The sequence below is a fragment of the Glycine soja genome, chromosome 1 (assembly GCF_004193775.1).
Source record: "Glycine soja cultivar W05 chromosome 1, ASM419377v2, whole genome shotgun sequence".
NCBI lineage: Eukaryota > Viridiplantae > Streptophyta > Magnoliopsida > Fabales > Fabaceae > Glycine > Glycine soja.
In genome coordinates this window covers 48619352-48633634 of record NC_041002.1, presented here as the reverse complement: position 1 = coordinate 48633634, position 14283 = coordinate 48619352, and the positions used below count along the sequence as shown (strand labels likewise).

At 34.7% G+C, this 14283-nt stretch overlaps 1 protein-coding gene across 1 annotated transcript; it reads right to left on the bottom strand.

Annotated features, from left to right (window-relative positions):
* Positions 1 to 9647: 9647 nt before the first annotated feature.
* Positions 9648 to 12453, bottom strand: LOC114405450 (probable xyloglucan endotransglucosylase/hydrolase protein 26). The gene is made up of 4 exons (XM_028367977.1): positions 12188 to 12453; positions 11048 to 11148; positions 10688 to 10881; positions 9648 to 10319 (listed from the first exon to the last, which is right to left on the bottom strand). Exons 1-4 carry the CDS (start codon positions 12351 to 12353, stop codon positions 9911 to 9913), a joined length of 870 nt encoding a protein of 289 aa, XP_028223778.1. The 5' UTR covers positions 12354 to 12453; the 3' UTR covers positions 9648 to 9910.
* Positions 12454 to 14283: the final 1830 nt, after the last annotated feature.

Genomic DNA, 14283 nt, shown 5'->3' with positions numbered 1-14283 from the left:
AGTAACTTGGGCAAGAGCAATTTTTAAATCTAAAATTTCTTCTTTGAATTTATCACAACATTCACATGAATGAGATGCTTTAATGTTTTCTTGTACTAAGCATTTTGTAGATGGTTGGTCTTTATCTACTGATTTTAATGTTTTAACTTCAGATTTAAGATTTTCTAACTCTACATTTAACTTCAAAATTTCATTTTCTAAACTTGAAATAGTTTTCTTAGAATATGAAACTAATTTGGCAAGTTTGATAGATTCTTTATGCAAGTCATTGATTGCATCTTGAAGTTCATTAAAAGAAATTGATAAGTTATAGTTAGAAGACATTACCTCTTTTCCGCTTTCATAGTCTTTCGCCATGAGACCCAGATTTATAATTTCATTTTCTGAATCACTTGAAGAATCCATGTCATTATCTTCCCAAGTGATACATGCTTTCCTTTCTTTCTTTTCTTTGAAATTTCTCTTGTCGGATTTTTTCATTCTTCTTTTAAGGACAGGACAATCGAATCTTAAGTGCCCAGGTTGATTGCATTCATAGAATTTTTGGGGCTAAGGAGGAATCTTCTACTTTCTTATTAGGATTGATATTTGATCTCCTTTGATTTCCTTTGTTTCTCAGAAGTTTATTGAATCTCTTCACAAAAAATTTGAAATCATCATCTTTTATTTCATTCAAGTCCTCTTTGTCACTGTCTTCTTGAATAGAAGATGATGAGGCTCTGAATGCTATTCCTTTTCTCTTTTTATCATTCTATTCATGTTGATGGAGTTTCATAAGTTCCATTTCATGTTCTTGAAGTTTTCCAAAGAGAGTGACAAGAGACATATTAGTGAGATCTCTTGATTCTGCAATTGCTGTTACTTTTGGTTGCCATTGCCTGCTTAAACATCTCAACACTTTGTTAATGAGATCTTCATTAGGAAATATTTTTCCCAATGATGCAAGATGATTAACTATATGAGTAAATTTCTTTTGCATATCTTGTATGGTTTCATATTGATTCATTCTAAACAGTTCATATTCATGAGTAAGGGTGTTTATTCTAGATCTCTTTACATCAGTTGTTCCTTCATGGGTTACTTGTAATGTATCCCACATTTCTTTTGCATTCTTATAGTTTTATACTCTAAAATATTCATCCATGCCTAATGCATAAGTGATTATATTTTTAGCCTTTAAATTGTATTGAACCATTCTTCTTTCATCATCATCCCATTCTTCTCTAGGCTTTTCTATAGTTGCATTTCCCCTTCTTCTGATAGCACTTGTTGGACAAGTGGCCTCAATAACTTAAGAGGGGGGGTGAATTAAGTTTCAAATTTTCCCACTAACAAACTTTTAACCCCCTTCTAAATGATAGGTTCATAATGCAGAAGAAGAAGCAATCAATTTAATAATGTTCTTTAAACATGCAAGACAAAATTGATTGCAATAACATAAATGAGACAAGGGAAGAGAGAAATGCAAACTCGATTTGTACTGGTTCGGCCACTTCCTATGCCTACGTCTAGTCCTCAAGCAACTCACTTGAGATTTTCCACTATCTCTGTAAATCCTTTACAAACTTTGAACACACCTTAGGATCCCTCACCCTTGTGTTCAAAGATTCTCCAAGAGACAACCCGTCTCTTGATTACAACTGACTTTCTGAGATGAACATTAAGATTTCTCTCCTTCAGAATGGATGATACAATTTGAAGTTCTTAGAGGAATTTCTCTCTTTTAGAGATGATAATACAATTTGAAGTTCCTAGATGAATTCTCAATAGATTTGCAAGTGTTTTCCCAAGAGTTGTTGAGAGAGCATTTGACAATTAAGTTCTTCGTGAATATCTCTCATTTTCTTTTCGAAGTCAAACACACACATATATAGGCCCTTTGTCCTTTTTCAAAATGGTTTGAAGTGATGTGTCTTTTCAAAAAGCTTTTTTCTGAAATTTTTTGCTGGTAATCGATTACAGGTTTCTGGTAATCGATTACACAATTATATTTTGAAGGGTCATGACTTTTCAAAGTGTTTTTTGAAGTGCCGTTGCTGGTAATCGATTACATTATTCAAAATTCAAATTCAAAACCCTTTTTAAAAGTTGATTTTCAAAATTGTCTTCTGGTAATCGATTACACTGCCTGGTAATCGATTACCGGAGCCTTGATCTCTTAGGAAACACTTGTTTTGAGGAAAAACTTAATCTTGAATTAATCTTGAAGCAATGCTTGTTTGTTGAAGCAACCTTGTATTAATCTTGAAGCAATGCTTAAGCTTTGAATGTTTGTTGAAGTAATCTTAGAAACAACCTTGTTTGATTATTCTTTGGCATCATCAAAACCATGTATTCATACAACTACAGAAGAGACTTGGATCTTCTTGCGTGTTAACTGTACGTTGGGGGTGTGATTCCCCTTGAGTGTGCTCAGGAAATGTGTGAGCGAAGTGCTTATTGCCCTAGGGGCGTCTCACATGAGCCTCGAGCTGATCATTGTTGGCCTTTATCTTTTTGAGCTCTTCCTCATGGCGTCGCTCCATCTCCGCAATGCAATTTTGGAGTTGTTGGAGAGTATCAATATTTGTCATGGTTGCTGGAGGAGGATTGGAGCCTTCGAAAGGGGTATCATGTCTGAGGCCAAACCGAGTGCTACCTATGGGTGAGAGAGAAAGAGAGACAACAGGGTCTATTTTACCGCGTTCTCTCGGTGGACGCCAAATGTACTTACCAAAATTTGGAATCGGGACACGTCAGAGTGGATGTAGATAAAGTGGGCTCCTAGACTTCGCATGTCAGACTAAGAATGGCCTTTGATAGGAGGACAAGAGAGGGGACCTGTAAAATAAAGGACTCCTATGCTTAAGTAAGTACGTGAGTGAGAATGTGTATGAAAAAAGTACGAGGGAACTTGATACTTATAGTGTGGAGAGGGAGCTGCAGGTCCTTGTTGATAGGGGCTGTTACGGTGACGTAACAACCCTTACAGATAATTACCGACTTATAGATAATAGCCAATAGATAAAGGTGACTTATAGATAAGGTTAGAGATAATGTATAGCTTAGAGATAAAAGCTAGTAGATAATTGTTACTTACAGATAATGTGTAGCTTTGTGGATAATTGGATACCTACCAGGAGATAAAGAGGCAACAATATATTCAAATATTAAGAGGTTAGAGATAACTTGTCAGTTGAGAGCCCGATTGTTAAGGGTTGGATGTCTGTGCTCTTGTGCCAAGGCTGACATGGAGGGCTGACATGTGTAATAAAGTGCTACGTAGCTTTCCACATGTACTTTGTGTACCCTAGACAATACATGATGCATGGAGTTTTGCTTTATTGACATAGGGTGTACATGTGCCATGTTTTAAGGTACATGCCAATGTTTCGTGTTTGCATGTTGTGTTATAGGGTAGGTTGTTCTTATTCAAGTTAGTGCTTATTTGAGGACATTTGAACATTATCATAGTTATATATTACAAGGGAAAAACAGACACTGAGTCTAACAAATTTTTTTCATGTAGTTTTTAAATAAAAAGAAAAATAATAAATTAGTGGATAGTTTGTGAAGGTAGTTATAAGAATAAAATAGTAACTTTATGAATGTAGTTATAAGAATAAAATTGACATAAAAATATATACACGAAAACATCATATTCTCTTTATATATAATTATAAATTATGTTATACTATAATAATCAAAGCTACAAGAGACATGATCTTCATTATTGGTGAATTCATGTAAGTTTTTCTAAATAAATTTAGGTTAGGACACACAAATATTATTTATAACATATTTATATTTCATTTGATAACACTTGTAAATCATGGTTTGAGGAAAAGATACAAGAGGCAAGCTTTTTTCCAAACCATTGTCCCATGGTTTTTGATAAAAAATTAAAAGGTTTAAATATGTTGTTATTCATGTAAGTTAGCATTTTTTTTCATTTTTGATCCCTATAAGTTTATCTTTATAATTTTATTTGGTGTTTTTTCAATTTTGATCCATGTAAGATATTTAGTTCATTTTAAGTCCCTGTAAATTTGTATTTTCTCCAATTTTGGTCCATGTAAGCACAAACTTATGGGTACTATAAATAAAAAAATTAAAATCTTAAAGGAAATAAAATTTAAAAAACACAAATTTATATGGACTAAAAATGAACACAAAACCTAAAAGGAAACACAAGGCAAGGAAGGAAATGCTAACAGACAAAAGGGTGAAAATGATTTCCCGTTCCCTCCTATGAATAAGGAATGCGGAATGTATATATATACAGCCTATGAAAGAAAAGTTAAAAGGAAATAACAGAAAAGATAAATCTAAGCAAATTCTAGATCCTAGTAACAAAATATAGTTATGAATAGAAACAAGATAGAGAAAAAAATAGCAAGCTCTACAATTGCACAAAAGATAAGGATGAGGTTGTACAATAGGTTTTGGAATTGATGATAATCTTCTGTTTAATTGTGATTTTCTTCTTCTTTTAGCCCCCACAAGTTGGAGGTTCAAAGATATCATGAAGCTCAAGCTTGGAAAGATTTGACTGAAACAGTTTTGGGGAAAGTGCTTTAGTGAACATATTTGCGAGTTGGTGGGAAGAGGAAACCGAAAAGAGGTTCATTAGTCCAGAAAGAAGCTTTTCTCGAACTAGATGGTAGTCAATTTCCAAGTGTTTAGTCCATTTATGAAACACTGGATTTGCAGCAATGTAGAGTGGGCTTTGGCTATCACAGTATAATGCAACACATTTTGAATAAGGAACTTGTAAGTCTCTAAGTAAAATAACTATTGCAGTTCACAAGTCGCTGAGACGAGGGCTCTATATTCAGCCTCTGTAGGTGATCTAGAGACTGTAGATTGCTTCTTTGTTTTCCATGAAACCAGAGAACTACCAACGAAGAAACATTATCCAGTGACAAATCGACATGTGTTAACACAGGTGGCCCAGTCTACATCACTAAAACCAGATAGTTGGAAAGAAGTATTTCTGCGGAAGAATAATCCCTTCCCAGGAGTAGCCTTCAAATAGCGAACAACTCTCAAGGCAGCTTGAAAATGAGTTTGAGTAGGAGCAATCATGAATTAACTGAGTTGTTGGGTTGCATAAACGATGTCCGGACGGGTACTGGTTAGGTATATCAAACATCCAACTAACCGCCTGTATGATAAGGGATTAACAAGAGCTTCACTGGAATCATGGTGGAGGCGAAAAGAGGTGTCCATTGGTGTGGAACATGGCTTGCAGTTTAAAAAGCCTGCATATGAAATCAAGTCCAAGCAATACTTTCTTTGACACAAAGAAATACCAGAGGAGGAATGGACAACCTCAATCCCTAAGAAATATTTTAGTTTGCTTAGGTCCCTTATATGAAAATTAGAACATAAGAGGTGTTTGACTTTATCAATTTTAGCAATTGAGTTACCAGCCAGAACGATATTGTCAACATAAATGATCAAGACAGTGATAGTATGACCTGTTACCTTCGTGAAAAGGCTGTGATCAACGTGAGCCTGCATGAATCTATAATGCTTCAACAAATTGGATAGCTTGGCAATCCATTGGCGGCTGGCTTGTTTTAAGCCATAGAGTGACCGTTTCAGTTTGCAACATTGAGATGGTTGATAGCCAGAGACACCCTAAGGAATGGCCATATACACATCCTCGTTGAGATCCCCATATAGGAAAGCATTACTAACATCAAGTTGCTGCAAGTGCCAATGATGAATGGAAGCTATCACCAAAACAACATGAATCATGCTCATCTTGACTATCGGAGAGAAGATATCAAGGTAGTCAATGTCTTCGATCTGGGAATAGCCTTTATCCACCAAACACGCCTTGCAGCGCTCAATTGACCCATCCGGACCACGCTTAATCTTATACACCCACTTACAACCAATTGGTCTCACATGTGGTGGCATCTGGACAATGTCCCAGGTCTGATTACGAACAAGAGCTTGAATCTCATATTTCATGGCCTCTTGCCAAAAACGGTGCTTTGCGGCTTCGCGAAAAGTGGTGGGTTCTTGCTCAGGAGACAGACTCATAAAAAAACGAGTGCGAGAGCGAGATATACTTGAATAATTAACAACATATTGGACAACGAGATATCTTTGGAAAAGATTGGTTTGATTGTAATGAGCCATGGATGGGAATGCGAGGGCACGCATTGCACTTGTAGTCAGCAAGGTAAGTGGGACGGTGGTGAGGGCGAGTTGAGCGGTGGGTGGGCTGGGGTTCTGGTGGTGACGTCGACGATTGAGATAAGGATGGCGTGGATTTTGAACTGCTGCATTATAGGCCGAGTGTTAGGGGGGATGGTGTAGTAAAAAAACCTTGTGGGCGGAGCATGATTAGCTGGTAATGGGCTTTGGTTATTAGACATGTCATTGGAAGGAAATTTAGTAAATGGAAAAACCATCTCATTAAATAAAACATCATGGGACACAAAAATTTCTCTAGAATTTAAATCTGAGATGACATGCCCTTTTGTCCTAGTTTGAAAACCCAAAAAAATACCTCGTCTAGCTCAAGCATCAAATTTTTGATGGGATGGATGTGTGGATGCATAGCATAAATAACTGAAAACCTTCAACACGGAAAAATCTGGTTTCTTTTTATGTAATAATTTATAAGGGGTTTGGTTTTTAATTATTAGTGATGGGATTCAATTAATAAGATAAAAAACATGATTAATAGCATATGACAAAAAATGTTTTGGAAGTTGAGATTGAAACATAAGAGCTCTAGCGACGTTAATAATATGTTGATGTTTTCTTTCGACATGACCATTTTGTTGAGGCGTATGGACACGACTAGTTTGATGAAGTATTCCTTTGGATGAAAAAAAATCTTGTTGAAAAAATTCTGGGTTGTTATCGGATCTAACACATTTAATTGTGATTTTAAATTGATTTTCAATTAAAATGATGAAGTTTTGAACTTGTGTTCTAACTTCCCCTTTTGATCTTAGAAGCACTATCCATGTATAACGACTAAAATCATCCACAATAGTTAAAAAATATTTATGACCATGAATGGAATGTTGATAGAAAGGACCCCAAATATCCATATGAACCAAATCAAAAATCTTGGAAGCTCTATTAATACTAGGAGAATATGACAATTTCTTTTGTTTAGCTAAGTGACAAACATTACAATTTTCTTCAACATGTTTAGAAATAAAAGGAAAAATAGAATGAAGAACATTGAGACGTTTACCGGAAAGGTGACCTATAGTCTAAAGTGCCAAAGGTTAGTTTCGGTAATAGGTGGGGTGGAGAAGTTATTGATGAAGGAAACTTTAGGAATGGCTTGGTTTACATCCTTGTTGATCTGCAACTGGTATAATCCATGCTTTAATTTAGCCAAACCAATCATCTTCAAGGACTTCATTTCCTGTATTAGACAATGAGAATTGGAAAAGGTGAGAGTGTATTTTAATGAAGACAAAAGCTTGGAGATTGAAATAAGATTGAATTTAAAATTTGGAACATAAAGAACATCATGTATAATGAAGTGTGGCGATAACTGGACAGTTCTTGAAATATGAGCAACAATGACAAAACCATTGGGTAAATGGATACACACAGGTTGTATTTTTTAGAAGCTTAAAAAATTATTAAAGGAACATGTAATGTGGTCTGTGGCCCCAGAGTCAATAATCCAAGGGGTACAATTAATTGTGTGAGTGATAGGAGCAGTGTGTGCATTAGACAAAGAACGTGGGGTAATGGTGGTGCAAAAGACAAAATGGGTACCAAAATACATTTCAGGAGAGTCATTAGAATTGGATTTGGACACTTGAGAAATATTGGCATGTTTAGGCTGAGAAGAAGCCATTGATGGGCTAGCGTCAACATTTGGTTTTTGTTGCTGGAAGAGACCTAGAAGTCCTTGATATTGGGCTCTGGTTAGGCTAAAGCCTAACCCGTTGGAATCATTGTCTTGACTAATCAAGGAAGGAATGCGTGAATCTGCTTCTTGTGCAGCGCTATTGATGGCAGCACAAGAGGAGGAAGAGTTGTCCCGGTTGTGGAACTTTGGTCGTCCAAGGTAACGTGGGTGGCCAAGAGGATACTCGTGCTTAATGTAACAAACTTCCATTGTGTGTCTGGTACGGCCACAGTAAATACACTTTTTGTTGGAACCACCAGTTCGGGTATTGCCTCTTGGTGGTCCGCCAGGTCCTCCCCTGCCGCGTCCCTATCCATACGCCGATTGTCCAGCATTAACGAAGGCATTTGGTTCATCAATGGTGTATGATGAAGAATGTTGACACTCCTGTTGAGCTACCATGGAAAAAACACGGTTAATGGACGGTAACGGGTCCATCAAAAGTATTTGAGAGCGAACAACAGAGAAATGGTCATCTAAGCCTTTCAAAAAAGTATTATGAAGTCTTGTTGATGATAAAGTTTTGTGGAGCATGTGCAAACATGGAAGGGACAAAAATTATCGAGTTCCTCCCATAATGACTTCAGCGTTGTATAGTAATTAGAGACCGATCGAGAACCTTGTCGGATACCGTAAATTTCCTCTTGGAGTTTTGCTATGCGGAGTAGATCACTTTGGGAAAATCGTTCATGAAGGTCCCTATATATATCTATGGCACGGTCAAGAAAAATGACGCTTTGCGCAATTGGTGGTGACAAAGAGTTCAACAACCAAGAGATGATAAGGGTGTTACAACGTTCCCACGACAGATAAATAGTTGGGACAAGTATTATGCCATTCAAAAAACCCATCTTGTTTTTAGATATTAAGGCCATTTTGATGGAGCAAGACCAAGAGTGGTAGTTGCTGCCAATTAAAGCTGGGGTGACGGAAATAGAGGATGGGTTGTCACTAGGATGAATATAATAAGGACTAGATGGGTCAAGACAAGGATTAGAGGGTGGCGTGACAACATCAGGATTGCTTGTGTGGGAAGTATTTGGCATTTTGATAGAGGGAGGCAATTAGCAGAGCTCCAATGAGAAGCTCTAATACCATAAAAGGAAACACAAGGCAAGGAAGGAAATGTTGAGAGACAAAAGGGTGAAAATGATTTCCCGTTCCCTCTTATGAATAAGGAATGGGGAATGTATATATATACAACCTATGAAAGAAAAGTTAAAAGGAAATAACAGAAAAGATACACCTCAACAAATTCTAGATCCTAGTAACATAATATAGTTATGAATAGAAACAAAATAGAAAAAAAAAAAACGGGCTCTACAACTCTACAAAAGATAAGGATGAGGTTATACAATAGGTTTTGGAATTGATGGTAATCTTGTGTTTAATTGTGATTTTCTTCTTCTTTTAAAATCTATAAGGATCAAAATTGAAAAAATGTTAACACTCACGTGAATGATTAAAATTAAAAAAAAAATAAACTTATAAGGATCAATTATTTTTTTTTAAAAAAAAACACTAACTTATAACAACAAAAACATATTTAAGCCTAAATACAAATACATAAAATCTTAGTGGGTGTTGGTGGGTCGCACATTCGGACAATGAAAAAGTTGCATCCACCATCCACCATATGCTACAATATGTAGCTTCTGTGTTAGCGTGGCGTGAAAACGCAATTCCAAATACAAGGTTACACAAATTTTATCCACAATATGTTAGAAAGTAGGAACCTTTTGGATTCTAATATATATCGGTAAGATCAATAACAACAATAAAATGGCCATCTAAACAATGGCCAATAATCAATTTACTCTCAGATAATATAATACAGGTATGACTAAGAGCCCATGGGCATGGAATGAAGATGAAACTATATTGCAATACACAAAATAGTGTACATTATTCAATTGAATTGGCTAGCAAGAATGAAATCACATAGGTTGAAACACAAACAAATGGGACAAAAGCAATAATTAAATGAAAAAACACGTTTCAGCTTGCATATGCCTTCCTTTATGTTTAGAATTGTGACTTGAAGCATTCAGGAGGCATCCGTCCATTGAATCTTTTGGTATCTCTGCAATAATCATAGATCATGTAATTGTTCCTGACCCAATTCATCTGGCCCAGTTTGGCATAACTCAATTGCTTGTATGTGGGAGAGGTCCACCAATTGGCAGGGAAATTTAATGCACATTGGTTGATACTAACTGCTCCATTCCACTTACAAGCCCTTGCTCTAAAATGATTAAATCTGGCTATGAATGGTGCACCACTCCAATTGGTCTTAACAAGCCCACCTCTAGTGGCCCAATCATCTGCATTCCACAGGCTAGTATAAACCCTCATTCCTTGCTTGTTTGGGTAAGCAATGCCTTCATTTTCATAGTTTCGATACGCCCTAATTGGTATACTATCAATGTACCACCTGAGAAAAAAATCAATAATATAGACCATGATGCAATTGAAAAAGGTTTAACTATTTTTTATTGAGAAATGTTAATTGTTACTATTGTTAGTTTTTGTTTAGGGGAGAATTCGAACCGCGACCTCTCCTCCCCTTCTATTTTTCCTTCATCACTAGATCAACCTTATATCTCTAAGGTTTAACTATTAAATAGTCTAATTGGTACACTATCAATATACTAGCACCTGAGATAACAAATCAATAACATAGATCATGATGCAATTGAAGAAGGTATAACTAATTGACTATTTCTTTCATATAGAACTAAGAAAAATGAACAATGAATTAATTACTTTGTGCTGGTAGAGTTTAGTAGCTTTTCAACTTACACAACTTCAATGGGGTTCCAATGAATGGTGTAATTGTGAAAATCAGCAGTTGGGTCAAACCAGAGGTAAAATTGTTGCTCCCTGCTTCCATTTCCTTGTGTATATATGTTTGTATGGACAATGTATGGTTGTCCTGAAATGTTGCCTAAGAACTCAAAATCTATCTCATCATGCTGGCTTCCGGTAGAAGATAGCTGCGCACAGTTTATGTGATGAAGCATTAGCACTTTTCCTTTTGTAAAATCTACATATTTTTACAATATTCACTGACACAATTTTGATGATGTTAGCTGATCTGAAGTTTTGCTACTTGTTTTTCTTTTCTTTTCTTTTTAATTGGAAAAAATACAGTGAACTTACATAGTAGGCAGTAACTGTTCCTGCAGAATTACCAGGCACTAGCTTGATTCTCGATTCAATACTTCCAAATAAGAATGCTTTCTTTGTTTGTGCTGCGGATCCTAAATTTCAAAAGCAACACCGAATACTCTAGTTAAGGTGAAATTATGGAGGAATTCATTAAACTTTTCATAATGCAGTCAATTAAGACATTGGATAGGTTAATACAACAACAACAACATCAACGCCTTATCTCACTAGGTGGGGTCGGCTACATGGATCAACTTCCGCCATAATGTTCTATCAAGTACCATACTTCTATCCAAACCATTAATTTCGAGATCCTTTTTGATAACCTCTCTTATAGTCTTTTTGGGTCTTCCTCTGCCTCGAATTGTTTGTCTTCTCTCCATCTGGTCTACTCTCCTCACTACAGAGTCTACCGGTCTTCTCTCTACATGCCCAAACCACCTAAGTCTATTTTCCACCATCTTCTCTACAATAGGCGCTACTCCAACCCTCTCTCTAATAGCTTCGTTTCTAATTTTATCTTGTCGAGTCTTACCACACATCCACCGCAACATCCTCATCTCCGCTACACCTACTTTATTCTCATGTTGGCTCTTGACCGCCCAACATTCTGTTCCGTACAAAATCGCCGGTCTTACCGCAGTCCGATAAAACTTTTCCTTTAGCTTGATCGGTACCTTTGCATCACATAACACCTCCGATACTTTTCTCCATTTCATCCATCCTGCTTGAATGCGATGATTCACATTCCCTTCACATCACATAACACCCCCGATGCTCTCTCTAATAGCTTTGCTATTCTTAGCCGGTCCCAAGCCCGGATAAAAGGAGAGGGTTGTGTTAGGCTTTCGACAGCCAATGTTAAACTTTGTCGAATCTCTATGACATTGGATAGGTTAATGATTAATTTAATTTGTTTCTCCTGATATATATCTGCACTTGTTTGCAATTGGATTATTAGATCATTATCGCCATTCATTTCAATTGCAACATAGTATTAAATTAAAGAATGCAGCATGGTTGCAACTTCATATTATTTTCTTGATCATATATAAATGCAAATGTTTTCTATTGCCTAAGAAAAATATCTGTTGAGATAATCTAAATTGGATCCAGTTATGGAGTTTTCACCTGAGGTTTGATCCAACACAAGTTGGAGGTCTTCACCCTGCATTGATGCATGTCGGGAACCCCAAGTGATGTACATGCTTTTGGAAAAAGTGGCATCTACGAGGATTATACTGTGTGCCATTGCAAAGAGGAACAAAGCTACCAAAAATTTCTCAATTTGTGCCATGTTAACTTCTGCCGCCTCTGTTTGATCTTCTATGGATTGAAATTAAACTTGAATGCATAGTGTCCTGGTTCGTGATCACTTTATATATATAATAGTGGCAAGATGTGACATTCTGCTGGAAATATTTGAAAACTTAAATAACTGGTTTCCGAGTATTGTTGACCTTTTCCTTTTAGATTTGATTTGTTGAAATTAGTTTTTTTAAGAGTCAAAAGAGTTAACGTCAGGTATCATAAATAAGTTTGGCAAGATTAGCTGTCCTTTGGATTATATTCATCTTTATTTGTGTCAAATATAAATATAAAAGATCAACACTCAACAAACTCAACAAAACTAAAACTCAACAAAATGTGCTATCTGTAACGTTAAATAACTTTATTTATGTCAAATATAAATATAAATAAAATGATAAAAATAATAAATATTATTATTATATTTCTGTTATATTAAAAGTTTTATTTTGAATCTTCTTCTCACCACATAAGAATTCAAAACAAAATTTTTAATATATCACTTAGAATAATAAAAAAACTTTATAAAAAACTTCAAATAAAAATCAAATATATATTATTAATCTCAAACATAATTAAGCGGTTTGATTATTATCCTATTAAATGAATAAACAAATATATACTAAGTATGCAGTGAAAGGAATCTAACAAAGATAACAAACACTGCACTTGAGTTTGGTAATCAGAACTTGAAATCAATGGAAACAGATTATTACTTATTGATGTTTAGTTTACAACTTAATTACTACATGGTAGGGTGCATGATAATTAAAGAGTAACGCTGGGAAGAAAACCAGACTTAGCTGGAACGCGGAGAAAGAGATGATGAGTGTCGTGCCTAGGACTAGTGCAATGGACTATCCAGCTACCGGCTACCATTGTTGGTTCATCACCAAGGTCGTGCACCCCTGATCGAGGAAAATAATGTTTTTTTTTGGACTACTTGTGCTAGCTCTTTCTTTAAGATAAAAGAATATTTTTTATATGATGTAAAATTTAAGGGGGAATATATATATATATATATATATATATATATATATATATATATATATATATATATATATATATATATATATATATATATATAAAGGGGATGGAGAGGGGCAAATGAAAAATAGAGTTGACTAGTTGTTACATATATACTTACACACGTATATTCACTCTTCCAACTTCCTTAATTAACGTATATATATAGTTGATTTTTGGTAAAATTAGTAGTTAAATTAGCTAATAATTATATAAGGTGACGTAAAATTAATTATATATTTATATAAATTCTATTTTTTAAGAAAAATATATATGTTTTAAAATAATTATATTTTTACAATTTTTTAGTTAATTTTGAACTCTTATTATTTTTATTTAATGATAAAATATTTTAATAAAAATTAAAATAAATAGTATAATATTAGAAGATAGATTTTAATTAAAATATTGAGGATAAAATTGAGAAAAAATTATAAATTATAAATTCAAACAACATATAAAAAATACCACAAGAGATGGTGAGATAATATTGTTTGCCATAATTTTTTTGTTTTTGATTAAATGAGTTTATAAATTAATGAAATAATCATACGTTAATTAAAATGACTAATAAGGAATCTGTTTCATTTTTATTTTATTTTCTCATCATTATCTATTAGCCCACTATGTATCTATTCTTTTTTATTCTTTCGTTGCTATTACACTAAATTAATCACCAATATATTTTGCTAGTTCAAAAGAAAATATATAAAATGCAAAAATAATTATACTTTCAAGTTAATATGAAAAAATGTACTCACTAAAATTGGACTAATGGTAGGTAGTTTGGATAATTTCTATGAGGTAACAAGTTCAAATCTTATCATCACCTTGTATACAATAATGCTAAAACGAATAATCTTAAAAAGTAAAATTATCATTTTTCACTTTAC